The sequence below is a fragment of the Chaetomium fimeti genome (genome assembly GCF_033439085.1).
Source record: "Chaetomium fimeti strain CBS 168.71 chromosome Unknown B0H64scaffold_7, whole genome shotgun sequence".
NCBI lineage: Eukaryota > Fungi > Ascomycota > Sordariomycetes > Sordariales > Chaetomiaceae > Chaetomium > Chaetomium fimeti.
Window position 1 is genome coordinate 2,114,320 of NW_026944335.1, and position 27,372 is coordinate 2,141,691.

The 27,372-nt window shown below is 56.7% G+C and overlaps 11 protein-coding genes across 11 annotated transcripts; 4 read left to right on the forward strand and 7 right to left on the reverse strand.

Moving 5' to 3' along the window:
- Positions 1–1,083: 1,083 nt before the first annotated feature.
- Positions 1,084–4,013, reverse strand: B0H64DRAFT_328692 (glycoside hydrolase family 81 protein; the record flags this gene model as incomplete). The annotated part of the gene is made up of 4 exons (XM_062800844.1): positions 1,084–1,663; positions 1,741–2,128; positions 2,185–2,329; positions 2,376–4,013. 4 exons carry the CDS (start codon positions 4,011–4,013, stop codon positions 1,084–1,086), a joined length of 2,751 nt encoding a protein of 916 aa, XP_062656232.1.
- Positions 4,014–4,866: 853 nt separating this feature from the next.
- Positions 4,867–5,811, reverse strand: B0H64DRAFT_377214 (uncharacterized protein; the record flags this gene model as incomplete). Its single annotated transcript, XM_062802522.1, has 2 exons — positions 4,867–5,603; positions 5,685–5,811. The coding sequence occupies 2 exons, from the start codon at positions 5,809–5,811 to the stop codon at positions 4,867–4,869; spliced, it is 864 nt and encodes a 287-aa protein (XP_062656233.1).
- Positions 5,812–6,302: 491 nt separating this feature from the next.
- On the reverse strand, positions 6,303–7,504 carry B0H64DRAFT_407512 (DnaJ domain-containing protein). The gene has a single exon (XM_062804568.1). The coding sequence runs from the start codon at positions 7,372–7,374 to the stop codon at positions 6,490–6,492; it is 885 nt and encodes a 294-aa protein (XP_062656234.1). The 5' UTR covers positions 7,375–7,504; the 3' UTR covers positions 6,303–6,489.
- Positions 7,505–7,519: 15 nt separating this feature from the next.
- Positions 7,520–8,597, forward strand: B0H64DRAFT_236166 (cytidine deaminase-like protein). The gene is made up of 2 exons (XM_062799793.1): positions 7,520–8,111; positions 8,192–8,597. Exon 1 carries the CDS (start codon positions 7,601–7,603, stop codon positions 8,102–8,104), a length of 504 nt encoding a protein of 167 aa, XP_062656235.1. The 5' UTR covers positions 7,520–7,600; the 3' UTR covers positions 8,105–8,111; positions 8,192–8,597.
- A 302-nt stretch (positions 8,598–8,899) lies between these two features.
- Positions 8,900–9,735, reverse strand: B0H64DRAFT_419909 (uncharacterized protein; the record flags this gene model as incomplete). The annotated part of the gene is made up of 2 exons (XM_062805419.1): positions 8,900–8,997; positions 9,057–9,735. 2 exons carry the CDS (start codon positions 9,733–9,735, stop codon positions 8,900–8,902), a joined length of 777 nt encoding a protein of 258 aa, XP_062656236.1.
- Positions 9,736–10,497: 762 nt separating this feature from the next.
- Positions 10,498–11,906, reverse strand: B0H64DRAFT_377218 (enolase C-terminal domain-like protein; the record flags this gene model as incomplete). The annotated part of the gene is made up of 2 exons (XM_062802523.1): positions 10,498–11,691; positions 11,751–11,906. 2 exons carry the CDS (start codon positions 11,904–11,906, stop codon positions 10,498–10,500), a joined length of 1,350 nt encoding a protein of 449 aa, XP_062656237.1.
- Positions 11,907–13,200: 1,294 nt separating this feature from the next.
- B0H64DRAFT_236182 (uncharacterized protein) lies at positions 13,201–14,865 on the forward strand. The gene has a single exon (XM_062799794.1). The coding sequence runs from the start codon at positions 13,481–13,483 to the stop codon at positions 14,723–14,725; it is 1,245 nt and encodes a 414-aa protein (XP_062656238.1). The 5' UTR covers positions 13,201–13,480; the 3' UTR covers positions 14,726–14,865.
- A 383-nt stretch (positions 14,866–15,248) lies between these two features.
- Positions 15,249–16,880, forward strand: B0H64DRAFT_236232 (restriction endonuclease type II-like protein). Its single transcript, XM_062799796.1, has 2 exons — positions 15,249–15,736; positions 15,825–16,880. The coding sequence occupies exons 1-2, from the start codon at positions 15,387–15,389 to the stop codon at positions 16,588–16,590; spliced, it is 1,116 nt and encodes a 371-aa protein (XP_062656239.1). The 5' UTR covers positions 15,249–15,386; the 3' UTR covers positions 16,591–16,880.
- Positions 16,881–17,973: 1,093 nt separating this feature from the next.
- On the forward strand, positions 17,974–20,411 carry B0H64DRAFT_236229 (glycoside hydrolase). The gene is made up of 5 exons (XM_062799795.1): positions 17,974–18,653; positions 18,727–18,899; positions 18,952–19,539; positions 19,635–20,125; positions 20,201–20,411. The coding sequence occupies exons 1-5, from the start codon at positions 18,427–18,429 to the stop codon at positions 20,303–20,305; spliced, it is 1,584 nt and encodes a 527-aa protein (XP_062656240.1). The 5' UTR covers positions 17,974–18,426; the 3' UTR covers positions 20,306–20,411.
- B0H64DRAFT_407527 (uncharacterized protein) lies at positions 20,396–20,880 on the reverse strand. Its single transcript, XM_062804569.1, has one exon. The coding sequence runs from the start codon at positions 20,746–20,748 to the stop codon at positions 20,518–20,520; it is 231 nt and encodes a 76-aa protein (XP_062656241.1). The 5' UTR covers positions 20,749–20,880; the 3' UTR covers positions 20,396–20,517.
- A 2,348-nt stretch (positions 20,881–23,228) lies between these two features.
- On the reverse strand, positions 23,229–26,668 carry B0H64DRAFT_328529 (uncharacterized protein; the record flags this gene model as incomplete). The annotated part of the gene is made up of 10 exons (XM_062800838.1): positions 23,229–23,511; positions 23,566–23,653; positions 23,704–23,922; positions 24,050–24,230; positions 24,286–24,378; positions 24,434–25,024; positions 25,096–25,402; positions 25,736–26,170; positions 26,240–26,561; positions 26,614–26,668. The coding sequence occupies 10 exons, from the start codon at positions 26,666–26,668 to the stop codon at positions 23,229–23,231; spliced, it is 2,574 nt and encodes an 857-aa protein (XP_062656242.1).
- Positions 26,669–27,372: the final 704 nt, after the last annotated feature.

Genomic DNA, 27,372 nt, shown 5'->3' on the forward strand with positions numbered 1-27,372 from the left:
ACAAAGTCGGCTGTCGCCTTTTGGAACGGTCGATTGGGCGACGAGTGACTGCGTTTTGGGAATGCGGTGATCGGTGAAACAGTCCAGGGCTTGCGCAGTTGTGCTTGCTAGCTTCCAAGGCTGATCCAAGTTGGGCCATGGGATACCGAACCCAAATCCGAACCTGACTTTCAGCCGCTGTCCAAGAAAAGGTACAGGCCATGCGACCGCCTCTGGCTGTGTCACCTTTTTGAGAAGATATGAGGGTACGGCCCCGCAACCCGGACGCAGACTCGCGGCGCAGTGGTGCCTGAGGGTGGGTCAGCTCGGGCCCGGCAACCACCCGGAAGTTGACGGCAGGAGCGACTCGGCGGGTTTTTAGAGTTGCAAATACTAAGACAATATAAATTCTGACTGAACGTACGTATCACGAACCGTCAATTTGAGGTAATCATTTTATTGAAATAAAACAGCATTGCAACACTGGGTTCCTGTTACTTATTGTTTAATAAACCAACCTAAATACCTTAGGAGCACCACCAAACAACACACCCACTCAGGATTCCTAGTATTTTCACTCTCACCCTCAGCCTCCACACAAGGAAGGAACGACGAAAACTATGGCAGACACTGACCGAGTATCGGACCCGAAACAACCCGCTGACTTCCAATTGCGTGCGTTATATGACTCAGAATTGCTCATGTGGTCACAGTGTAAACAAACAAACTCGGAATCAACAACTGAGAATTTGCATTTTCCAACCCGTTGTTACTGCTTCTCTGGTAACTCGAGCACCTGGACTGACATGAAGCTCTTGCCAGTCTAGAGACTGAGACGAGAAGGAATATGACTCAATTCCGTTGAATCTCCAAGGCCTCCGTCTTTTCCCGAGGCTGGTCTTTAGTTAATTTCCGAGCACGTCCTAATGGGGAGGTTAATTGTGACTTCCAGCAATGAAACAGTTGAGGTAGGAGAAGGGGGACGGCCCAAGATGTTTGCGCTCGGTGATGTATTCAAAACCATATATACTAGAAGAAAGTAAGTAACCGGCAGACCAATCTATCCCAACCCAACTCTGCATTGTCCAGCACCATCGCGTGTATTCACGACGAATAACCCATCCAACCCGCAAAAAAACAACCTATTAAAGCCCGCCCAAAGCTACCAGCCATCCGCGTCAGCATAATCCCATACGCACACACAAAATCCTCACAAGCAACAAACAGAGCAAGGGAGAAGACGAAGAAGAGCAACTCACCAGCAGCATAACACAAATACCACGTCAAACTGGCGCCCCCATCCAACCACGCGGGATCAAACCCGTCCCCGGCAAAGAACTCGTACGCCGCGCGGGGATCAACAGTCGCATAGCTGCCCCAGATGACCCCCCTCCACCCACCCACAATCGGCGCGTCGCGGCCGCCGCTGAAGTAGGTGTCCCACTCCTCGCGCACAAAGGCCGGGCTGCGGACGAGCGGGGTGTGGGGCAGCAGCGGCAGCATGTGGATGCCCTGGATGTCCTCGGTGCGGTTGCCGAAGTAGGTCGTGTGGTCGATCTTGTTCTCGAACAGGATGCCGGCCACCTTGTTGCCGACGAACTCGGCGGGCTGGACCGTGTTGGTGGTGCTGTAGAGGTAGTAGGCCTGCATGGAGCGGGCTTGGACCGAGAGCATCAGGTTGCCGCTGGTGGGGTGGGAAAAGGGGGGGTTAGTAATGGGCAGTGGAGGGGATGGGATGGGGGGAGCTCAAGGGGGACGTACCGGGCTTCCAGGTTCTTGTCGCCCGTGATGGAACCCCACATCTTCAGGGCGTAGGCGTGCATGGTGTCCTCCGAGCTGGATTCTTGGTCGTTACCGTCGAGCGTGTCGGAGAGCCCGTGGGCCCAGCTGTGGCCGTGGAACCAGTCGAAGTTCCGCCAGAGGGGGAAGTACTGGTCCCGCGTGCTGGGGTTGGAGACGTCACGGACGAGCATGTCGACGTAGGCTTTGTTGGAGTTGACCCACGACGGGTCGAGGTGGCCGATGACGGCCGCCGTGTAGATGAAGTAGCCCCAGTGGAAGTGGTGATCGTTGTAGATTGTGTTGCCAAAGTCGACATAGGGGTCACCCGTCACGTACATGGCGGACGAGACCACGCCTCCCCAACCACCTGGCCGTGTCAGATATGGGAGACAGTCGAGTGTTGGTGAAGGATCAAGAACTTACTCTCGTACACAAGGGGGTACTTCTGGGCATTCTGCGTAAAACGGGAAAATGCCTCCTTTAGCTGCGTTAACCCGGCCTGGGCGAGCCCTGGGTCGTTCAGCAACTCCTGGATGGACAGTATGAGACTAGCAAACTTGGCGAGCGCCTGCAAACATTAGTCCCTGTTTTTGCTTGTGCAGCGGTCGTCTCACCTTTCCACTAAAATACATCGAGTTCTCATCCAACTGCTGAATGATATTCTGTGAGACTTCCTGCTGCGCGATGTTGTGGATGACCTGCTTGGTGGCGTTGGAGATTGTCCTGACTATCCCGGCTTCCGGTGACCACGGCAGGAAGCCAATGCCTGTCGGCAGATTAGGCTCGTCCATGGTCCAAGAATCAGCCACGACCAAGGTTGCTATTCCCTTGGTCGTGGTCTGCAGCTTCAAGCCGGTCAGCTTTCCTCGGGTGGCATCGTCAAACGAGCTCTGGTGGTGAGGCAGCGCAAACATGGCGAGCGTGGTGTCGCTCATGCCGGCCTTCTTAAAGGAGAAACGGTAGGTCCCCTTCGCCCCATCCACGGAGCCGGAGAGCTGGACACCGACGGGGTAGGCACCGCAGGCCTGGTCGTACACCTTTTCGCCATCACCGGGGTCCTTGGCCACCTGGATGGTACCGTAGAACGCCCCCTTGGCCTGAGTCAGTCCGTTGTTGACAACTTCGAGATCCAGAGGGTCGCCTTTGGTGTGGTGGGCGTACACCAGCCAGTTAGCCCCGTCTTCAAGTTGAATCTTGTACTTGGTGACGCCGGACTTGGGATCCGTGGTCACGCGTGTGACGGCCCTGAAGAAGACGGTCGTCTGGAACACGGGGGTTGCGCCATTGTAAATGGCCGTGATGAAGGCTGAACCTTGAGCCAGGGGAAACTGCACGGCGGGAGACGCCTCGGCGGTCGGGTGCAAATTGACTTGGACAGAGAAGTCCGTCAACGCCTCCGTGGTGAGGGTGGTGTCGCTTCCCAACTCCTTAGCGGAAAGACACACGGAATGGATCCCGATGGGGTTGATGAAGTATTGCACAGCGCCAGTCCCGGGGCTAGCCGGGCCATAAACTCTCTGGTGAGCTTCGACATGCGAGACGGCAAGACCCCAGCTGCCAGAAGCTCCCTGCCCTCGCGCCCACGCAACCGAGTACGGGTGCAGGTACGATGGCGAAGTCTGATTTCCACGGTGGAAATTGCCGTAGAATTTGTTGGTCTCGAACGGGCCTTTTCCTTGGATCCCTAGTCTGCCCACGGGATGGTCCTGCTCCCTGCCGATGTTTTGCGGTGGCGCATCCGTGGAAATGGGATCGGCGAAAATGTCTCGGGCCGTCATTTTAACGGAGATCGACGGCACGACCTTTAAACTCACAACCACTGAGACAGCTGCGAGCAGAGATGTCGGCTTTGGGATCGGGTTCGTCAAAAGTGGCACGGATGTGACGTGACCGTTGGTGTCGAGGATGGAGTGAATGAAGCCACTGGCGGGTGTCTTCTTGCTGGCGAGGATCTGAACTGTGCCGGACGGACCAAGACTTGTGATGACCTTGGCGGGAGATGTTAAGGCTTCTCGTGAGGGAGGGTCGTTCCAGTCCCGTTTTGGCCGTGGCAGTGGCGTGCTGGTGCTGTGGGCTTCTCTGAGAGGTGCGTTGGGAGCGTCAGGACTCGGCCGAGGACCTGAGATCGTGGCACTCTTCCCCAGGGTGGTCTGGGGAGGTGTCGGCTGCACCTGGTACACTGGAGAGGCAAGGGATATGGTAAACTGCAAAGCAGTTAGCGAGACGAACAACAACCTCCATATCCGCTCCATTTTGGCGACAACGGGACGGCGGCATATCCAGGAGACTCAGTCGCGGACTTCACTCGCAGCCGGACCTCCATACTATATAACAACTGCCCGTGCCATTGGGACAGACATTCTTTGGGTTGATTCGGCTAGTCTTCAGCCATGACTCTGATCAACTTGCGTCGGCCTTATTCCCCGGATATGAGATCGTCCTCGATGCGGCTAGTTGGCATGCGAGCTTGGCGTGGCTTAAGGCTGATCTGGAACCTCGTGTTTGACGTCGAAACAAAACATGCTCTTACCTTGACAATATGGAATGCTAAGAGATAGAATCAAGGCCTTGAAGTTGGAGGAAACAAACGGGGCTGCGGTGTCCTTGAGGAAGGAATGTAAGAATATTTAAGCAAAGATGAGGCAAAGCGAGAGATCTCAGAGACTTGAGACTAAAGATGTTTGAGATAGATAGAGAAGACCGAGGGTGTAACGGTTCGCTGTCGTGAGAAGGGGATGCATCCTAATAAACAGGTTTCCCGGAAGCCGGGTCCTGCCAGAGAATACAACTTGGAAGTCCCTTGGAAGTGGACCCAACTCTTGCGCAGTACCCGTGCCGACATCTCTCACACAACCCGTGAGGCAAGCACTCCCTATCCTTGTCCGGTGACATCCCTTACCAGACAGCATTTGGGTGTGGACGGGGATCATCTTGAGAGAACAGGATTTCAGAGGAATGTAACGCGGGACAGCCGTCCACGCCGTCGAATGGGACTCGGCTGGACAAACGGATACTGTGTATCTTTGCCAAGACTAAGACAAGTATGAGGCATTGCACATATGTCAACGTCAAATGTTCATTTCGCGAATTTGTGAGTCCTCACATTCAGAGACCCAAAGCGTCGTAATTTCCCGTCACCGGAATCAGCCTTGTGACAGGCTTAGTCGGCACCCTTTTCTCCAGCCCCGTCGCCCTCTTCGGTCGCATCGCCAGCGGCTTCGTCTCTTGCTTGATCTTGCTTTCGCTTTCCACAGGGCGTGCCCGTGCCTCTCCGTGGTGAGACCTCTCTGTCTTCTCCAATCCGGTTTTTACCACGCGCTTTCTGCTGTGTGATTCACGGGTTGCCCGGTGGTGACGGCTGCTGCTGGTCCGTCCCTCCTCCTCTTTCCTACACTTCCTCACCTCTCGCCGGTCCAAGACCCACGGCTTGGACAGCACATCCGTTTTGAGTTGCGTGACCTTTTCCCAGAAGACCACCTCCTGCTCTGTCGAGCGGAGGTGGGCGACCTTTTCTGCGCGGATCTGCTTGTTCTCGCGGAACACGCCGACGCTCCCTTTGATATCCAGCACGTGTCCCACGTCGATGGGCGCGTCGACTACCGGCAAAGGGTGTGGGTCCTTTTCGGATTTGGAGTCGGATTTCGTCGTCGTCGTCGTCGTCGTCGCAGTGGCCATTCCGGGCCTTGCGCGAGGCGCGACGTTGACGATGCATTCGAGAGTCGCCCCGCTACCGTCATCAATCGTGTAGATGTGCATTTTCTCGTGCTCGTCGACGGCGACTACGACACCAGAGATGCGCACCCATTTGATTGGGTGGTTGAGGTGGAAATAGACATCCTGGCCTTTGGAGAGGGGTTAGCACTGTGGTGTCGCGGGGCTTGACCACGAGTTTCGAGGTTCGACTTTCGAGTCGCTTGGCGTACCTCGAAATCCCGGATGACTTCTAAGAGCCCGGATATCGGTGATTCGGAAATGGCACCAACGGTTGATGGTTGGTGACAGGTGGAAGCAGTATTGCGGGTAGAGTTCAGGCTTCGTCGAGTCGGTCATGGCATCGTTCAAATCGTGTGACCCGGCGTGCAGCCGTTAGCGGTGATCAGTCGCGCTGTAACAACCTGAACCTGATGTAGGTCATGGTTGTAAAAGGGTTCCAGGTTTGCATGCGCAACTGCCTAGCACACGACATCACCAAAGTTCCGTGTTGGAAGTTGCGACGAAAAGCGTGTTGAGTGGATTTCTTGCCTAGAATACTGCGTACTGTGTAAGGCACCAATCAGTGCCAAGAGTCAACTGCCTCGTGCAGTTGGCCAGGTGACGGCTGTTAATGGCCCGATTAGGGAGGAGCGGGCCTGGGAGGTCATACAACATCTTTTGCTAGAACAACCTCCTTCTCTGCTCTCCCTGTTGGGTCGCGAGTGTTTTGATGTTCTCAAATCTACTCGATCACCTGTCGCATGATCTACAGCAATTAGTCCATAGCCGGCCCGACTCTTTTGTCGTGTGAGCTAAAGACCTGAGACCTTCACTGGGATGAGACGAATCTTGGAAGAAACTGGCAGTAACTATTCCGTAGAATCAATCAGCCAAAGTTAACCTAACATCCGGGCTCAATGCCATCCCTGAGCCGTAGTACGCCATGCCGGTTCGTGATGCCCTGGCCCAACCCCAAATCTCCATGATCAAACCAAACCTATACTCCAGGTACCGTCTTTAAAGCATCTTTAATCCTCATTTCTTCGACTTCTTCTTCTTCATGCCCGCCTGTATCGCCTGGAATTGCTCCTCCGAGATGTCCGGCTCTTCAAGCTCCTTCGCGCCTCGCTTCTTCCCCTTGCCCGCCTTGGGCACAGCCCCATACTTCTCCGCCAGCTTATCCAGCGCACTCATCCTCGATGTCTGGTTCCGCTGGATCAGGGCCGCCAAGTCTGCCTCAGAGTCCTTCTTGCTCTTCTTCTTGCCGTTGCCGCGCAATTTGTCGTACACACCCAGCTCCTTGGCCAGTTCGTCTGCCTCCTGAGCCTCGCTCTTGGCGGCCTTGATGCGAGCTTGCTTGGACTTTTTGGTCTCCTTTGCGTAGGCATCAAAGCGGGGCACCTCCTCGGCCTTGACCGCCGCGTCAATGACCTCCCGGAACCGGGCGTCGTCCTCTAGCACGTTGCTGAGCATCACGCTCTCGTACACCCCGTCCATGTCGCCCTCGAACTCCTCGTACGCGGCTAGGACGTCATCCTTCTCCTCCTCAGATCCCTTGTACTCGTCCGCAAACTTCTTGATGGCGTCCTCGGAGATTGCATCGCGGAATTGCTCGCTGTAGAAGTCGCTCCAGCTGAAGCCCTCGGAATCGACGACCGCTTCCGAGGTCGAGCCAGTCTCGTCGTAGCGCTTGCGCCGAGCGGGGTCGGAGAGAATAGCGTAGGCAAATGCGACCTGTTGGAATGTTTCTTTGGCTTCATCTTTCTTGTCTTCGGGCGCCTTGTCTGGGTGGGTTTTCAGCGCGGTCTTGCGGTAGGCCGATTTAATCTCATCTGGCGAGGCGGTGCGATCGAGCCCGAGCACCTCGTACGGGTCGATTGTAGGCGGCTCGCCATCGGTGAGGTCGTCGTGAGCAGACATTTTAATTGTTGTTGTTTGTCGAGGTTGGGATATGGGCCAACCTCGATGATAGTTTTAATGGATTCGGGGCGCGTCGCGTCGCGCAAAGGACTGTGCAGGTGGGGGGCACAATAACTACAGTGCCAGCGCCGTAACCTTTTGTACTGTGCCGATTACCTTCCCCCCACCACGAACCCGCAACCCCGACGAGCATTTCATCTCAACTCTCCAACTTGCGATAGTCAACATGGCTACTATCCCACCCGGCGATCACAAGGCATATATGCGGCTTGCTCTCGATCAAGCACATAAATCGCCACCAAAGCCAACCAACTACCGTGTGGGAGCCGTCCTGGTGGACTCGGCCGCAAACGAGATCCTTGCGACTGGCTACACGCTCGAGCTGCCGGGCAACACTCACGCAGAGCAGACTTGCTTCATGAAGCTGGCTGAGAAGCATGGTGTTTCCGAAGAGGATCTTAAAACGGCACTACCGGCCGAGCTGGTCCTCTACACCACGGTTGAACCCTGCTCAAAGCGGCTGAGTGGGAATCTACCATGTGTTGAGAGGGTGATCAGGCTCGCTGGCTCGATCAGGACCGTCTACGTTGGGATTATGGAGCCAGAGACGTTTGTGGCGGATAACACTGGGAAGAAGAGCCTTGAAGACGCGGGGATAGCTGTTGTCCATGTGGAAGGCTTTGAGCAAGAGATCTTAGACGTTGCGACCGCTGGTCATGTCAAGGGTTGACCGCAATGTGAGCCCAGGAAGCTAGGTCGTTGCCCCGGGTTGGTTGATCGCGAGACTAATGAATACCTATCCGTTGCTGGACATCAGAAGTCTCCATCCGTTCGTATGTTCTTTGAGTTAGTCGGCAGGTCACGACCAGGAAGGGAACTCGCTTCCCCTATTCCTTCCTTGACAGCGACATCAAGCTATGGACTTCAGGGGCAAACCCCCTATTACCCCTGAATATTCTGTCAACACCACAAAATCAAAAGTAATGGTTATATCATACCACAACTCGATCGAAACGAGAAACCCTCCTCCCCTTTTACTTTTACACGTTACATTTTCAAACACAAGGTTTAGAGCGTAACTGGAAAGAAGGGAAATGCAACCCTAAAATCTCCACGACAAGAATGTGTCTTAACGATGACACTTCCTTGACAATACCATCAACTACGTAAGGAAAACATACTGCGGCAGCATCGTGAGGCAACTTCTTCGAGTTTGACTTATGAGTCCTAGCAGAACTCGTCTCGGCAATGCTCCTACGCTTTCCTTTGATTCTGGGCTTTACATCCACCAGGGGCCGGAGAATCCCTTAAATTTCATATTGAGTAGGTTTGTCAGACACAGGAAATTTGGGAGCTTTACATCCGATCGTTGAACTGAACTGAGAATCGTGATACGGCCTCGACTTGTAGGATGCCCGACTCGTAAATCAAAGGGCGGAACCCCATCTTGCAACGAGCTTACCTGCATGTCCTTCCTTTGGTACCAGTTGTCATCCATGGCAGTACTGAGTTTCCTCGCCCTGCATCAGTAACTGCCTCGAGCTAAGACTCGATCAATCCCCCGATGTCCAACAGCGGAGTACCCCGGGACAAACATCTCACCATACGGCTGCATGAAGGTGTCTTTCGTTCGTATCAAGTCAGCTTAACCCAACCAAGCATTCCATAACAGGACAACATACCATACGTCGACAGCGGTTTATGCCGACAATACCAGCTAATCCCCTCCAGCACCATCTCCGTCTGATTCTCCAGCCTCGGAAACTCGGCCAGCACAGCCCCATACTCCTCCTCCGTAATCCCCAACCTGGGGCCCCCAAAATCCAAATCATTCCCCAGATAAATCGCCACCACATCCAGCTCCTTATGCAGCGCAAACTTCGCCTCCGCATGCAGCGCGATGCCATCCCACACCAGCTGCACCCTCTTCTCCGCCCACCGCCTCCCATCCGGATGGGACTGGATGAACCCGCGCGCCGCATACGCCCCATCCACCTCAAACCGGCGATCAACCGTAAAAAACGGCGAGTCCACGCTGTGGTTGGCGCCCAGGTCGTGCAGCATCAGCCCGACGGCGTGCACCTCCTCGTCGACGGCCGCGGCGAGGGTGGCGTTGTGGGAGAGGTGCAGGGCGCCGAACAGCCAGGCGCGCATGACGTGGTTGTAGAGGTAGGCGGACGAGTGGGCGCGGGCGAAGGCCTGGGCGGCGCGCACGATGGGGGTGTCGATTACGGAGACGTTGGCGAGGAGGCGGCGCGGGGTGGTGGTGGTGTCGCGGTTGCTGCTGGGGAGGAGGGCGGCGGATGTTGTTGGGTGGAGCGTGGTTGTTAGGAGGAAGAGGAGGGGGATGGAGATTATCATGGTTGTGGCTAGCTAGGTATTGGGTTGCAGGGTGAAGATGTGTTTTGTGTGTTGGTTGGGGCTAGACTTTGGGGAGATGGTATCATGTTTGGAGGCTGTCTTTATCTCTGTCAAGTAGCCGCCTTGATCACAATTCTCGATTATCTATCCGATGCCCTTCGGCCTCTATAACTATTGCAGAAATACACAATTCGCGATGAACGGTAGCCAGTATGAGCAAGTTGTGATGAGAATGGTTTCACAATGTATGCGGTGGTGTGATGCGGGGAACGGGATGTGTTAGTCGTGGTGTGTTTGTAGTCTTTAGCAAATGAGCATCTTCGAGTAAGTGTGGTAGCTTGGTCCCAACCAGCTCGTAACTTGCTCATTGTGTCTCTACCATACAGTACGGCTACAACTATAGTCTTACACTGCGAGGTAGATCTCTTAACCTCCGACGGCCCTCGGAGCTTAGAATCACAGAGGTGGACGTCTAAATCATCATGGGCATAGTTTGCGTCTGCTTATAGTATAATTTCGGGGTAGGATGTTGGCTCTTAGTCACTTTCCCTAATAGCTAATTGTTATAGTCCGGCTTGGAGTTGTCAAGTGGTTGACTTGGTTTGGCTCACCCCTTTTGCTGAGAAGCTTTAGGGGACGGAGAATTAATATTCTTTTGGACGAGTGGTCTGTATTGTGTCGAGTATAAACATATTTTTTATTTACCAGTGTTGATACAGGGTTACAAGTACCATCAACCACCAACCCCTTCGAACACGCACTTTATATCTTCTCTCCCTCCAATATCGGCCTAGCCTCCTCGCTCTTCCACCAACTACTCTCCCCTCCCGGGTACTCATAGCGGTCCATGCTCTCGGGCTTCATCTCAACGCTGTACCCCGGCTCTGTGGGGGTCTGATAGAATCCATCCTTGATCACAGACGGGTAGCGGAAGTGCTCGTGCAGGTGGTCGACGTACTCGAGCACGGACAGCTGCCCGCTGACGACGACATAGTCGATGGTGCTGAGGTGCTGTGTGTATTCAGGCAGGCCGACGCCGCCGGAGTGGGGCACGATGGGGACGCCGTACTTCTTGGCCATGAGCAGGACGGCCAGGACCTCGTTGACGCCGCCCATGCGGCAGGCGTCGATCTGGCAGACGTCGATGGCGCCGGCCATGAGCAGCTGCTTGAAGATGACGCGGTTCTGGCACATCTCACCCGTGGCGACGCCGATGCCGTGCGGGCGCAGGGCGTCCCGCACCGCCTTGTGGCCGAGGATGTCGTCGGGCGATGTCGGCTCCTCGATGAACCACGGCTTGAACTCAGCCAGCTGCTTCATGTACGCGATGGCCTCGGGTACCGACCACACCTGGTTGGCGTCCACCATGAGCACGTTGCCATTATCGTAGCCGATGATCTCGCGCGCGATGGTCAGCCGCCGCCGGTCAGCCTCGAGGCTCCCGCCGACCTTGAGCTTGAAGTGGCGGTAGCCCTTGTCGAGGGTCTCGCGCAGCAGGCCGCGCATCTTGTCCTCGCCGTAGCCGAGCCAGCCGGCGCTGGTGGTGTAGGCGGGCACGGCGCGGCTGCGCTCGGCGTCGCGCAGGCGGTCGGCCTTGCCGGCCTCGGATTCCTGCAGGATGGCGAGAGCCTCCTCCGGGGTCACGGCGTCGGTGATGTAGCGGAAGTCGATGCAGTCGACGAACTGCTGGGGCGTCATCTCGGCCACGACGCGCCACACGGGCTTGTTGAGCGTCTTGGCCCAGAGGTCCCAGATGGCGTTAACGACGGCGCCCAGGGCCAGGTGGATCACGCCCTTTTCCGGGCCGATCCAGCGGAGCTGGCTGTCATTGACGAGGTGGCGCCAGGTGTTGCCCCAGTGGGCGACCAGGCTGGAGAGGGTGCGTCCTTTGACGCGCTCAGCCACATGGTTGATGGCGGCGCAGACTATGTCGTTGCCGCGGCCGATGGTGAAAGTCTGGGATATGTCAGGGTTGAGAACGTGGGGGGTGGGGGGAAAGGGGTGAAGTGCCGTACCATGCCATGGCCCGTGTAGGCGGAGTCGGTCTGTAGGATGCAGTAGGCGGCCGAATAGTCGCCGGCGGCATTCATAGCATCTGAGCCGGTCTTGTCTAGCGAGGTAGGGAACCGGACATCCCGTGTCGTCCAGCCAGTGATGGTGATCTCGGCCATGGCTGCTGTGTGTTTGCTAGGTATTATCCCGAACAGGACGAAGGAGGACGGAGGAGAGCAATGCTTGGAGGGGGTCAATATGCGCCAAGTCATTCGCTTCTCAAGTAATCCATTTACTCGCGACGACGTCTTTAAACTTCAGCAGCATCATGGCAGTTGAGGGCACGACATGGCTCATCCACTTCCGAGGCGAGAGGCGTGGGCCCCGAGACCGGGTGAGGGGTTTGGTGGGGTTAAGTCCGTCGCGGCGGAAGGGGAGACTCTACAGGCTTGTGATTGATGGATAAATCGCAGTTCACAACCTTACTCGTACCCCCACCATGCCACCATGCACACTCCACGACGGCATCGATGCATGCTCTACAGATTACTTGTGAGTTATGGTCCTCGCTGTCGGGTTAATTGCGGTCGAATAAACGAACAGACCCCAATTTCACTTGGAATACGAATACCGACGAGCGACGGTCAGATCCCACTCCACACAACCTTGCGAGCGTTGGACCCCGCTCAATGGGTATCGATGATCTCGACCATTTGTTCAGTGGAGAACAGGAGGACGGGAGTTAGCGAGGCCGGTCTGGATGGAAGCTCGAAACATTCTCCCGCAGTGGAGAGCCGAGAAGAAGGCGGGGAAAGATCTGGGGAATCCTTTTCTCTCTCCACTCCGGTCTGTGCCCGGAGGCCCGCTAGAGGTATGGGATTTCCCTGTTACTAATTTTGAGTCCTTGGCTGTCTCTGTGTTTTTGGTTCGAGTCAGGATTCCGAGTTTGAGTAATATCGCGAGGTTGACGAGCGAAGTGACCCCCCTGTTGGCTAACGCCAGTATTTACTACTTACTGTGTAGTCCATGATTACCATTGCCTCCCGTCACCGAATAGGCTCGCTGATCGATGGAGGCTGCAGCTGGCTGCTGGTGGCACGTGTGTACTGTGGTAGTGGGACTAACTCGCTTATCTCAACTTCCATCCCAGCATGTTGAGCCTCGATCTATCCTTCAGCTACCAACGGCTTGAGATCGGCGCCCCAACGGGTGTTCTGAGACAGCGCACACCCCGTTCAAGGTCGAAATCCGAGACATATCGTGAGGGAAGTTCAGCGGAATCCCCAGTCGACACCGGTTCAACCACGGTAAACGGACCAAAGACAGGGGAGAACGCAAGAGAACAGCCCAAAGTGGCGCTGAATCTGAGAGCTCGAACATCCAACATGACCGAGCTCGCCTTCGACGTGTCCAGCTATCCATGCCATCGACTGTGTACCCCTCTTCGTCCATGATTCATGTCGCCGTCAGCTTGGCGTCATCTACACAGTATGGCTTGGATTCCTAGTGCAAACATAATTAAGTTTGGACGGTTTGTGGACCGCTATGGCCTCCAACCCTATGTCGCCCCCGTCGGACGTCATTTCTGTCAAAACGACCTATTGTCCGTGGGCATTAAATGAGAGCGTAGGATTTCCCTTTTCATCCCGAACGCTTGTCAACCATCAAGCAAATCCGCCCGTACCGTGCCTATTGTTCTCCAGACCGCATACTATTGTTTTGGTCACTTGAATAGGATACTCTACAATACACAATGGAACAAAGGAAAGACGAGGCCCCGGCCACCTCCCCAAAGGGCCCAAGGCTACGAAACAAACTCCAGAAGTGCGTCTCGAGACAATCAAGCAACAACCGTCAGCAGGAGAGCCCAAGAGCGTTGAATCCGGTCGTCACACTCGTACCCCGCGCTCTGATAGACGACGACCCGACATCTTTGACACAACCTCGCACGGCACCATCACCGCCGAGTCGTAATATACAGCCGACATATTGCACTCGAAGAGAGTACGACCCATATCAGCGCGACCGTCCTCTTGAGTCGCCGGACCTCCTGAAACCTGAGACTTATAGGACCCCCGCCAGTCCTGAGTTTCCGCAACCCATCCGCCGCAATCCGCCGCCGCCACCTTCACCTAGTTCGGACTTTGTGCCCGCCAGCCCCAACATGAGATACCGCACAAAACCGACGTCCACGTCCTCGGTCAGCCAGCCGAAGGCGCCCCCGGGAACTCCCAACACCCTCTACAGGACGTCGAGCGTGGAGCTCATCGCAGAGCAATACAATGCGGTGCTCGAGTCTCGATACTCTCCCGAGCATTCGGACGGCTCCGAGCCGCCGCTGACGCCACAAGCCAGCGAGGCTGACGAACCGGTCATATTCCGACGACGGCGCAGCTGGGACTATCACCAGAGCGAAACCTCCAGCCGCGACTCGCCACACATGGCCGAGCTCCCCGAGCGCTCGCCCATTTCGGACGACGGCACCCTCGTCTCGTTCCAAGGCGACGCCGTCTACTTCAAGCCGCTCTCCTGCTCGCCCAAGCAGGCGCCGCTCCTGTTCTCCCCCCAGTCGGAGCCACCACCGCCGCCGAGCGTGCCGCTGAGCCTGAGCCGGCAGCAGACGAGCAGCGCGGACGACAACGACAACGACAACAACAACGACAACGACGACGACGACGACGACGACGACGACGACAGCCTCGGCCTGCAGATCAGCCTGGACCTGCTGACGCACGACCTGTCGTCGGCCATCGCGGGCCGCCGCAGCCGCCGCCCCTGCCGCCCGTCCCGGGCCACGTCGGCGCTGCAGGTCTGGGTCATGATCGAGGCGTACGAGCGCATGCGCGACCAGATGGCCGAGCTCAGCCAGAGCGAGGAGCGGGCCAGGGCCATGCGCGACATGTTTGACTTGTGGCTGCGCGCGCTTTATGCGGTGCATGGCGACATGTCGAGGGGGGCGAGGGAGGAGGAGGGGTCTTCTGGTGGGGCTGGGGAGTAAGGAGGGGAGGTCGGGAGTTGGGATGGGGGATTGATTGCATCATGATACCAAACTGGGGCGGGAGGTTAGGGAATGGGAATGATAAAAGGTGTTTTGGTAGAAGGCGTGCGGGTTTGTGTGTGTTAGCTCCGAGTCCACTAACTAGAGTTTACGTCGGCAAAATCATTGCCTTCAAAATGACTTTGTTTTCCAATTAAGTTGTGCTTGTCAGGCCATTGCAGAGGTTCTCCCACGTACCTATACAACGTAAATAATTTAACAACCAACTCTGAATCCAAATTAAACAGTCCGGCCTTGAAGCAAGCGAGCCCGATTGCATCGGTAACTACCTACATACCTACATCGTAGGTGATGATGGGAGAAACCCCACCAGCTCGGGAGGTTCCGAGGGGTGAAGTCAAGGTCAGGGAAGAGAGATCTCCTGCAGGGGTGTTTTGATGGGCTTGGCAGACGCGCTCGCTTCGGGGTTGCCGGCAGTGGCCCTGGCTCGGAGTGGCGGCTTGGCTCCACACATCACACCACACAGTCTTGATCGAGTCATCATCAAGTCCATGCACTGGAATCAGACGGAGAACTCCCGAGCTGCTGCCGAGGAGGTACGGAGGTAACCAACCACCATATGTGCCAATTCTAATGGTAGCGATCGGATAACGAGAACGAAATGGACGACGACGAATATGGTGACGCCGATGACATTCTCGTCGCCCTTGCAGCGCAATCGGAACCATCAAGACAACCCCAACCACAGCCGGCTCCGAGAATTCAACAGCCCACGCCCCAGCGCCTCGACCGACCACCACCTTCGAATGCATCCTCCGGCCCCGGGCCGCCCAAGGTCGTGCAGCCTACCCCACAGGCTTTGCCCGCTCGTGGCTCGGGGTCCTCCATCCTCGTCTCCCCCAGGCAAAAGGGCAACCCAGTGCTCGCCTGCCTAAAGTCGGTCGCCTGGGAATACAGCGACATACTCGCCGACTACGGGCTAGGCCAAACAACATGCGCTCTCTTTCTTAGGTACGCCCCCCTCTTTCTCCCGCCCCCTTTCTCAACCACCCCACCCTCGACCCCTCCAACCGACCTAACACGCGCCCACCCCTCCCAGCCTCAAATACCACCGCCTCCACCCGGAATACATCTACACGCGCATCCGCAACCTCCAAGGGAAATACAACCTCCGCATCGTGCTCACCATGGTGGACATACCCAACCACGAGGATGCGCTGCGCGAGCTGTCCAAGACCTCGCTGGTCAACAACGTGACCGTGATCCTAGCCTGGTCCGCCGCCGAGGCCGCCCGCTACCTCGAGCTGTACAAGGCCTACGAGCACGCGGGGTTCGGCGCCATCCGCGGCCAGCAGGCCGAGAGCTACGCCGAGCGCCTCGTCGACTTCGTCACCGCCCCGCGCAACATCAACAAGACGGATGCCGTCGCGCTGGTGAGCTCGTTTGGGAGCCTGCGGAACGCGGTGAATGCGGCGCCGGAGCATCTTGGGGTTGTGGGCGGGTGGGGTGAGAGGAAGGTTCGCGCGTGGACCAAGGCGGTGGAGGATCCGTTTAGGGTGAGGAAGGCTGCCGGGAAGCGGGCGGTTGCGGCGGGGAGGGCGTCGCAGGGGACGGGTGCAGGTGTGTCGGGCGCTTCTAAGGGTCGGGGTGTGGGTGGCCAAGGGGAGGAGGATGCGGAGGCGGCGGTTGTCGAGGCAGAAGTCGAAGCGGCAGCAGCCTCGGGAAGTGGGCGGCAAACTCAACCTGTGCCGGTGCGGCCTGCATCGGCTACATCGGCGACGCCGGCGGTACCGGCGCGCAAGCCCGATCATCTGAGCGACGGTGTCGCCGCCGCGTTGGCAAAACTCAGAGAGCAGGGGGGCTGACCACGTCACGGACACTCCGGTTGGAACCTCAGCCATGTTTTCGCTGCGCGACACAAATGCCACACGCCTGGCAGTGGAACGGTCCTCGTTCAGCAGGGCCACCTCTATCACCTCGACACACTTTCAGACTCTCGACACACTACCCTTGTTCGGCTCGCCGGAGCGATTGCACCTGCCCGGGCATTGAGCGAGCTGCTCGCCCTCCTCAACGTTGCGGTGCCGTGTATGACTTGGTCTTATCGTCGTTCGCGGTCATGAACGATATTGTTAGACTGGGATGCCATGCCGGGTTGGATGTCATCAGACAGAGACATCATGCCACGCACGATGCTGACTATTAATCAAGACTAAGCTGGTTGGAGCAGCGGCGGCATGGTGCACTCCTACAAGCCAGATACCTACCCAGTTACACACCCGAAAACTCCGGGATGCATGTACAACATGGGCGGGCGGTCACCCGCAAGGGCAGCTCGTGTCGGTGGCTTGCCACGCATGAAGCAACGGTCCGCAGCATTTGCACACATGAGCCATGTGGAAGGCGCGGAACTCGCGTCGTGTTCCACTGTTCCATTATTCGCGTTACCGACGAGATACATGGACGGAGAAGCACAAAGCGGAAGATGGAAGGAAGCCGACCACCTGGCTGAGAAACCTCGAGCTACCGACCGCGCAAGCTTCAATCCTATCCGTTGGCAAACGATACTGCCAAGCTAGAAGCCGGCACTTGGAAAAGCCAAGCAGCGGCACCGACGGGAGAGGCGCACGGGAACTGAGCCGGAGCAACCGTCGGAGGAGGTACCCATTGTGAGCCCTTGTGACCCCGTCATGCACACGCATCATGCGGGGAATGGAAGCACAGCAGCAAGCGTCAGGGGAACTTCTGGGGGGTGGCAGCTCGTCCGACATTCCTTTCCCAAGAAACTTAAACATTGCTGGTGTTTCCGTGGGTTCCGGTTACCAAGCAACCTGCTCGCCGATTATAAAAAGCAGTATATTGTGCCACCTTCCTCGCCGTCTCTGGGTTGGGGTTTCTCGGAAGAATAATCCATACTGATGCCAGAGTTGGATGTTTGAACACTCGCGACCCAACCCGGATGTTATCTCCGAGCCACAAGTGACCTGATCTTCGGGCCGTTTTCAGGCTTCCCCGGTTCTTGGAGAGCCAACTTCGGTAAGGTGGTATTGAGATCGACTGAGCTGGGGCAATCATTCCCACAGCGTTACTTTTCTTCTCGCTGGTCACATCGAGAGCTTCCGAAAACCTCCAGTTTGAAGGGACCAGAGGCAACCCTCACAATCCTACGACTACCCTATGCCCCGGGTCAACCACCTAAAGAGGTCAGAAGACGTATTGTGTAAAAAAAAGGTGGTCGTAACTGTCCTCTGAGGTGGTTCAGCCGGTCTGCTGGCCTCTTCCCGAATCACCACCAACAGCATCCGAGCGCCTACTGCTTTAGGCAGGTATCTGGGGGATTGGACCAATCACACCGGGTGTCCGGCAGTTCAAGAGGGGCCAAGGCCAAGGGCCACAGATCAGCTCCCAGCAGGGGCTGTCTTCGTGTGTGGGACAGGGGGGATTCCTCGTGCCTGTCTGTGTCTCAGACGGTTTGTGTTGCCTTTCCCTCCGCCGACACGATGATGCGCGTCACCGATGTCTTAGCGCAGATGCTGGATCCCCGGTGAGGGACCGTCCGAAGTAATTTGTTTATTATTCCTCGTTGCCCATGCCCACCGGTTGTCCCCACGCCACCGCAAGTGGAAGTTATATTGGTTGGGTGTTTTATTTATCACTTGTCCGCGATATTTGCTGTTCACTATTAGTACGTAATTCGTGCCATGCGTTCCCTCTCTCTCGGCGGGAGTGCTGCCGCGGCTCTCCTCGTCGGTCTGTCGGCGGCAGCGCCTTACAAGCCCCACGGGCCTCAGGGGCCGCGCTACATCGTCAACCAGGAGCGTGCCGACGCAGTCAAGGAGGCTTTCCAGGTGTCGTGGGACGGGTATTACAAACATGCGTTTCCCCACGACTCGCTGCGGCCGGTGACGAACGAGCACGAGGATGACAGGTGGGCTTTACTTCCCGGAAACTCGCCCTCCTATTCCTGTGCTGGTCCCTGACATGTGCCCGGTTTGGTTTAGAAACGGATGGGGAGCGAGTGCCGTCGACGCCTTCAGCACCGCACTGGTCATGGAGAAGTGGGATGTGATCAACCAGATACTGGAGTATATCCCGAAGATCAACTTTGACAAAACGGAAACCGAGGTGTCCTTGTTCGAGACGACGATTCGGTACCTCGGAGGGCTCGTGTCTGGTAGGGTGGAGGTGCAACTCGCGTAGTTGGGGGCTCTCGCTGACCTGTCCAGCTTTCGATCTTATCACCGGCCCGCTGCGCGACAGCATCGACCAAACCCCGGACGTGGAAGCTGTGCTGAGCCAGGCAAAACGGCTGGCCGACAACCTCAAGGTCGGCTTCGACACGCCCAGCGGCGTCCCGGACAACAACCTCTACTTCAACCCACCACGCAGGAAGGGCTCGACCACCAACAGCATCGCCACCATCGGCACGCTAGTCCTCGAGTGGACGCGCCTCAGCGACCTGACCAACGACACCGAGTATGCCGAGCTGGCACAGAACGCCGAGTCCTACCTGCTGGATCCGCAGCCCGCGCTGGGCGAGCCGTTCCCGGGGCTGCTGGGCACCAACGTGCGGCTCGAGGACGGGGAGTTTGTCGACAGCAACGGCGGCTGGGGCGGCGGCACCGACAGCTTCTACGAGTACCTCATCAAGATGTACCTGTACGACCCGGAGCGCTTCCCCGAGTACCGCGACCGCTGGATCGCCGCCGCCGACTCGTCCATCGAGCACCTCGTCTCGCATCCGACCACCCGGCCCGAGCTGACCTTCCTCGCTATGTGGCGAGGCAAGGAGCTGCGCTTCGTCTCCCAACACTGTAAAAACCCCCTTTCTCTCAAATCACCCTCCACCCCCCCAACACTAGGTGGCTTGCCATACCGATAGCTAACCCCCCCCTTCCACACGCAACAGTGGCCTGTTTCAACGGCGGCAACTTCATCCTCGGCGGGCTGACGCTCAACGAGCCCGCCTACACCGAGTTCGGGCTGGCGCTAGTCAACGGCTGCCACGAGACCTACACGGGCACGGCAACGGGGATCGGGCCGGAGTCGTTTGCGTGGCAGGACACGGCGCGGCCGCTCAACGCGTCCAACAACCCGCCGGCGCCGCGCGACCAGGCGGCCTTCTACGACGACGCGGGCTTCTGGATCACTAGTGGAAGCTATGTTCTCAGGCCAGAGGTGATTGAGAGCTATTACTATGCGTATCGCGCGACGGGGGATGTGAAGTATCAGGAGTGGGCGTGGGATGCGTTTGAGAGGGTCAATGAGACGTGTCGGGTGGGGAGTGGCTATTCGAGTATCAAGGATGTGAATCAGCCGGATGGGGGCGGGTTTCATAACTTTCAGGAGAGTTTTTGGTTTGCTGAGGTGTTGAAGTATAGCTATTTGATTCATGCTGAGGTGAGTGTCCCCTTCCCCGGGTGTGGGAATTGGATATGGGAAAATAGTGTGTGCTGACAATTGTGTGCTATGCAGGATGCTCCCTGGCAGGTCAAGGCGGACCATACCAATGAGTTTGTATTCAACACTGAGGCGCATCCGGTGCGGGTGGCGGCCGGGCGGGAAACGTTGAAGAGATAGTGTCACGACATGAACGTTCGGCAGGGGCGCTGTAGGTGTCTTGCTCGGAAACGAGATTTAAAGGTTATGTCAAGGCGGTAATAATCGACATTGTTTAATGGCCATGGTTGCCAAGTGGAGTGGAATTTATCAGTTCTCATGATAAACAGAAGATGTGATTCTATGCTTGATTAACCCCTCAGCCCTCCTCCTCCGTAACATGCGCACACCTTTCAGGCACCGCCCTCACGCTTGGCGTACTCGTCCTCCATAGCCTCCTCGTAACGTTTGTCCGCCTCGATCTCGGCCTCGGTCTTGGGCCTGGTCGTTCCGGCACCGGTGTTGACTCCGGCGCCGGTTGGGCGGGAGGATGTGTCGCTCGCAGCTTGTGCTTGTTGCTGCGGGGTCTGCGTTTGGGTGCCTGCGTTGGCAGTGGCAGGGGCGGTTGGAGTTTGGTCTGCCATTTTGTGGGGTGAGGGTTGTGGATTGATGATATGGTTGTGGAATTGTTGTTGGGAGTTGAAGAAAATGGGGGGGTTCTTATTGTAGGTCGGTGGCAAATTAGTGGCGAGGCCACGCACACCCGTATGACTCCCGCTTGTTATGTGCCCACAACGTGAAGCTGAAAAGGTGAAAACCCGGATATATACATTGTTGTTGAATTTCGTAGTTGGATGACAATGTTCGATTTCAAATAACATAGTTCGGTCACTTCAAGTGCTGTCTCGACTTCGTAACGGTACATGTACATACAATTTAACCAAGTACAACTTCCACCCTAAAGCATAAATGAAAGAAGAAATTATAAAAGCGAGAAAATAGGCATTGTGTGTCTCTAGGGGAGTAGACAAAAGCCCACCAGCTAGCCCCCTCCACCCGCAGGGGAGGGAGGAAACCGGCTACGAAAACCCTCGGAGGGTTGCATCGGTTTGAAGGGAGGGGGTTCGCCCCCTCCCCTTTTTTGGTCGGGCGACGAACTGGTGACCTCCCGTGAGAGAAACGCCAGGATATTTATGCCCCGGGGCCTTGACCACCACCTCTGACCATTGAGCCACTCGGGGGTGGTCGGTGACATTGGGCAATACAGAACTTCTAGATCAATGTCCCAACCCTCACAAGTTTCGAACTCGCCTCGACCCTTCCACCGCCCTCCCCTTACACCAAAACATGGTCTTGCCGTCTAGCCTATGCTCACCCAATAATGGTTCCGTACCTACCCTACTCAACATTATCGATCTGTCAACCTTTCCCTGATAAGGTCATTAGTAGCAACCCAAGAGGAGGACCATTATCACCGATGAATGGGCCACTAAACACCCAAGGAGCTTACCGAGAAAGAAGAAGAGAAAATAAAACAAGAAAATCACAAGCCAGCACAGTACAGCAACCGCCACAGAGCCCAAGCCTCAACCAACGATGGCACCGTCTCGCGCGGATATTCTTCCCACAAAGTGCACAAGCAAAACCGCCTCATTGCCACGAAGGACGAGGCCATGGCCCGCGAGCCGACTTTGTGGATGAGGGAAACTTGCTCGCAAAGATCACATTCGTTCTAAACAAACTCGACGAGGGCAAAACCCACGACAAATTCAGCAACCTGAACTCCTTCGCGCACAACGCGAAGCCGAGGCCGCATGAAAGGCGAGCCGCCGCAAAGCAGTCCACGAGTACCTCACGCAAGGTGTGAAACACCAAGCACATGGCACCCGCCCACCACGAGGTATTCGCCCTCCGCTACCACTCCCCAGACCACACTCCCCACCCGAACAAGCCCCAAGCACCGTCCAAGGCCAGACAGGCCAACGGCGGGCAGAACTGGACGCCCGAGACCATATGAGGGGGATGGTGTGGTGCTCTTCAGTTTGTTGTTGCGCCAGCTCTGCGGTCGCTACATCGTCCCCTTCTCCGCGGTGGGTGGACAATATCGACTGGGACTCGACCGCCGTGCCCCATGCCCACGACGGCAGGCCATAGACGGCGGCCTCCGCGGGTTTGTCGGCGCCGCGGTGCGGCAGAGCCGAGCGATTGGACCCCTCGGAGCGCTTGATTGGCGTTCGGTGGGCCGTGGTGACGGGGACATCTCACTCTGGATCGCCTGCTCGCTTTTAGATGTCTGGACGACTCTAAGAGGCATTTAGTGTTCTGGTCTTGGAGAGATGGAGCCCGCCGAAGGGCCAGACCATCAGCGTGGTGGTGGACAGCTTAGACGAAACGGACCGTCGCCGTCCGTTCATTCTCCTCGACGCCGATGGCGACGAGGCACATAGAGAATGCGTGGCGGGCAAATAGTGAGAACCCTCGGCGGCCTGCTCACGTTGTCGGTTATGTCGGCCTCGGGGTCGGTATCGCGGCGGGGACCAAGGCCCAGCCAAGACCTTGCATCCTTCGCTTCTTCGAAGAAAAGAAGAAGAAGCACTCGGACGATCGAGCATCGTATAAGATGGCTCTCCTTCCGTTTCTTCCATCGCCTGCCACGCTCCTGTTGTGGTGACACGACGGCCCTGAGAAACGAGGCAGTTACCGGACGGTTGATGTCGGTGTTGATGGTACCTGAGGGATGACAGTGTACATAGACTAGATCGGGTCGAATACAGCAGCTAGAGGGCTAGAGGGAACGGGGTGAGATAATTGCGAGCGCCTGCATGTTTTGGCGTATGATATAAAACGGCTTAAGCTTCCTTCCCTTGTCATGAGGAGGAGAACATGCAGGTCGGGGGCGGGAAAAACGCTTTGGTCTACTAGGATGTGAACTCCTCGTATTATTGAGGATAGTGTCCCCGCGGTAGTCCGCTCATCCTAGAAAGTAAAACCATTGCCTCCTTCAAACAAAGCTCGGGTAAATCAGGCAAGGGGCAGGATTCGAGCTCAAGTGCATTGGGTATAGGAGGAGTTGCACCTTGCCGCTATACATACAGGAAGAAACAAACAGCTTGCCGGGCCTCCCTCATTTAGCCTTCCGCCGCACCTTGAAGGTCTTGAGCGGATCCTTTTTTCCGCCCACCCTAAACGACCGGCCCTTGGGTTTCCCTTTCCTATGTTTCCTATCCTTGCCCCCCTCCTTTTTGAACGGCACAAATCCGACGTGCTCCGACGCCAGCGCCTTCTTCCCGTCTTTAGGGAGTAGGTAGTCTGGCACGTGCTTCAGATGGGGTTGTTGTCTTGTTGTCCGACCCAGTTCTCCGTCGTGACGTAGATGGGAGAGTTCGGTGGGGTTTTCTTCGAAGTAGCTGCACAAAGTATTAGGCGCAACGTCAGATGTGCAAGGTATGCAGGATACTCACCGTTTCAACGTCTCACTCCTCAGAAGCTCTTGCCGGAGTTCTTTCGTCCTAGCTTCCCGGATAGCCACCTTTGTGACGGCACGCAACGCTATAACTAGTCAGATATACCCAGCAAGTAACGATACTCGACAGACGTACCATCATTCATGCGGTACCGGAAGGCCTCCATTTGTGACTTGTTAAAGTTGTAGGGCTCCAGTTTCCGGCCCAGCTTTTCCTGTTGCCTGGTGACCTTGGCCAAGACCTTTTCATCCTTCTCAGAGCTTTTGATCGTGGTTGGCCTGTGCTTGCCGTAAAATTCCTTGGGGATGACGAAGGAGAGCGCGATACCGGCACGGCCGGCTCGAGCGGTGCGTCCTATCCTGTGGGTATAGGAGGAGGCTGATGTCGGCATATCGAAGTTGACAACTGCGGCGACGTTCTTGAAGTCGATACCTGTGGCAAGTTAGTGGGCGCTTTGTACTCATGGTTACGGCCCGCATACCTCGTGATACGCCGTATTCCTCGTCCTTCTTCTGTCTCCGTTTCTTTTTCGGTTGCTCTGCGCTGTCCTCCTCACCATTCGACTTCTTCTTCGGCTCCTTCTTTTCCACTTCCGCATCCGCGCCTTCGTCCCCGAACAGTTCGCTCTTCTCGTCCGAGGCAATGATAATGTCGTAGATACCCTGCCGGCCCATTAGTTTTCTGTCCTTGTACTCTCCCAAGCGTAGCCCAACGTACCCTGTTGAATTCTTCGATAATCTTGATCCGAGTATTGATCGGGAGTTCCGAGTTCAACACACAACTCCTAATGCTGAATTGTTCGAAAAAAAGCTGCAATCTGTTAGCCTAGGGCCCCCGGAACCGCCGAAAACAATCCGTAACCCACCTTCAACCGGTACGACCGATCGATATCCGCAACAAAAATCAGACACGGCCCCTTGATCAGCTGCAGCTTAAAGACAAGATACGAGACCAGCCACTTGTCGTCCTCGGCGCACTTGACGTAAAACTGCGTCAGCTTCTCGTCCTCGGCGCCGAACTCCTCCTGCAGGTCCAGCACGGTCGGGTTGCGGCAGAAGATGCCCTTGAGCGTGTCCAGCTCGGCCGACAGCGTGGCGCTCATCATGGTGGTCTGCACGCCCTTGGGCAGCGAGCGCGCGATGTTCTCCATGTCCTCGTCGTAGCCGTACGACAGCACCAGGTCGGCCTCGTCCAGCACCAGGTACTGCAGCTTGGCCAGCGAGAGCGCCGACGAGCTGGCGCTGTGCCACGCTCGCGCGGGCGTCGACACGACGACGTCCGGAACGTTGGCGAGGAGCGAGCGCTGCACGGCGTCCGACACGTTGTCGGTCAGCTTGGCGGCGTGTATGTCCTTGGCGCAGTAGGCTGAGAACTGCTCGATGGCTTTGAAGACTTGGTCGGCGAGCTCGCGGGTCGGGACGAGGATGAGGCCGGCGGTAAACGGGGCTGGATCCGTCTGCGATGAATTAGTATGGTGTGCTGACTGTCAATGGGGTAGGAGTGAAGAAGGACGTTTGGGACACATACAGACTTGCGCTTCAGGATGGCGGAGAGCACTGGAAGTACGTAGGCGGCTGTCTTCCCCGATCCTGTCTTGGCTTTGCACAGCACATCTTGTCCTTGTATGGCGAGCGGGATGGCCTTGCGTTGGACGAGGGTCGGCTTTTCGAAGCTCTGCTTTGCGACGGCCTGCACGAGACGCGGATCGAGGCCAAGTTCGGCGAAGGAGGGTTCGGCCGCTTCGGATTGTTTCTCGGCTTTGGCAGGCTTGGGTTCGGGTTTAGACGTGGCCTCGACGGGCTCGTCTTTGCTGTCCAGTTTCCGCTTCATGGTGCTGCCGTGTACGGGTCGGGAATGTATCGCTTCACGGTGGTGTTGAATTTCCTGGCCAAGTTCAAGGTCCTTGTCCAACCAGAGGGGCTTCGACTCCGAAAAATTTGGGAAACCAGCTTCTCTTCGGCGAGATAAGATAAGACATGCCCCCACCACAATCTTGGCGCACCCCGCTTGCTCCACGAGCTTAATTTACCCCCTGCAGTGGTTGGCGAGAAGCAAGGCATCTCTCACTCGTTCATCTCAGCATCGTGTTTGGAATCAACATGACAACTTTCCATTCATCTATTACGCTTAAAGGACATCCACACTAACCACTCAAGGCGAAGCATACTTATACCCATACTGCTCCTTCGCATCCGCGACCACCTTCCGCGCCTCCTCAACCGACGTCTTCAAATCCTCCAACCCCTCCTCCCCCCTCAACGCCGCCTCCAAACTCGCAGCCGAGATGCGCCACGGCTCGCCACCAGGAACAAGAAACCCCTTCTGCACGGCCGGGCGCGCGAGCACGCGGTCGAGCCACGCGCGGACGTTGGGGAACTGGCCGGCCAGGTCGAGCCCGGAGTAGAGGGCGGCGTTGACCCACCCGACCAGGCTGATGTCGGCGATGCTGTACCTGCCCCGGCCGGCGCCGGCCACCCAGTCGCGGTCCGCCAGCCGCGCGTCCAGCACGCCGTACAGCCGCTCCGACTCGCCCACGTAGCGCTGGATCGGGTACGGGATCTTCTCGGCCGCGGCGCGCACGAAGTGGTTGGCTTGGCCTTGCCTGTTTTTGGGGGGGTTTGGTTAGCATCCGGGACCTTGGGTTGGGATCCGGTGAGACGAGGAAACTTACATGGGCCCCAGCCCGCCGTGCTGCCAGGCGATCCACTGCTCTGCCACGGAGTAGTCGTCCGAGTCGATGGGGAAGCTGAAGCGGTGCTCGGGGTCGTAGTGGCGGACGAGGTAGGTCAGGATGGGCAGGCCCTCGAAGACGGCGAAGCCGTTGCGGTCGTGGTCGACGATGGCCGGGATGCGCCCGTTGGGGTTGATGGCGGTGAACCACGGCTGTTTCTGGATGTTCTTGCCGATGTGGACCGTCTGCACGGTGTAGTCTTTGCCGTACGCTTCCTTGAGCTCCTCGAGGAGGATGGAGGCCTTGACACCGTTGGGGGTGCCTGGGTTGCTGTTAGCTTACAGGTGGGTTGAGATGGAGAGATCAAGACTTACCAAAGGTCAAGAGCTCGATGCCGGAGTTGGCGATGAGACCGGTGGGGTCAGCCATTTCGTCGGGTTTGGCTTGTAGTTTGGGAGCGGTAGAGGAGATGGTTCTGAGTTGGGGACTCGGAGGGTTGACAGGTCGAAGATGAGATGAACTTGAGAGGCGAGTAGTGCTAGTCAGGGATATGATGTCACGATGAGTGTAAAAGCTGCGATTGTGATGGGAATTGGTGAGAACAGTTTGGAGGGTGGTCTGGCTTCTTATGCCAGACACCGCAAGCGGCCAACGTTGTAGGAAAAGCATGGCTACTCATATGTCCCAATCTTGCGCAATCGTCCTTCGGCTTCTACACACAACTACAAAGATAGTTTTAACTCAGCGGTGTTTCGTAAGCAATTGTTTCGCAATCCGATTTGGATCCTTCGTGATCGCTTGGTGTTGATTATTCATCCCCGAGTCCCACAAGCGATTGGAAATCCACTTCCTCCAACCTCCAACTTCTTGCTTTCTAATCGCCCACATCGAAGGGAAATGGGCAACACACCACCATTGTGGCGGTTCTCGGCCAAAGGAACCAGGGCGAGGTAACAAAGAGGGTTCCCTCGAGTTGGTAACCCAATTACCGACTTGTATACTTTTTCGCCTGTAAACAAATGCTTTTCAACCGCTCCTCGGTCTCACCTAACAGACACCCACGCCACCCACCTTTAGAGCCAAAAGCACTTCCCCGCGCTGTGTGCCGTGCTCCGCTGGAGCGCTGGTTAGCT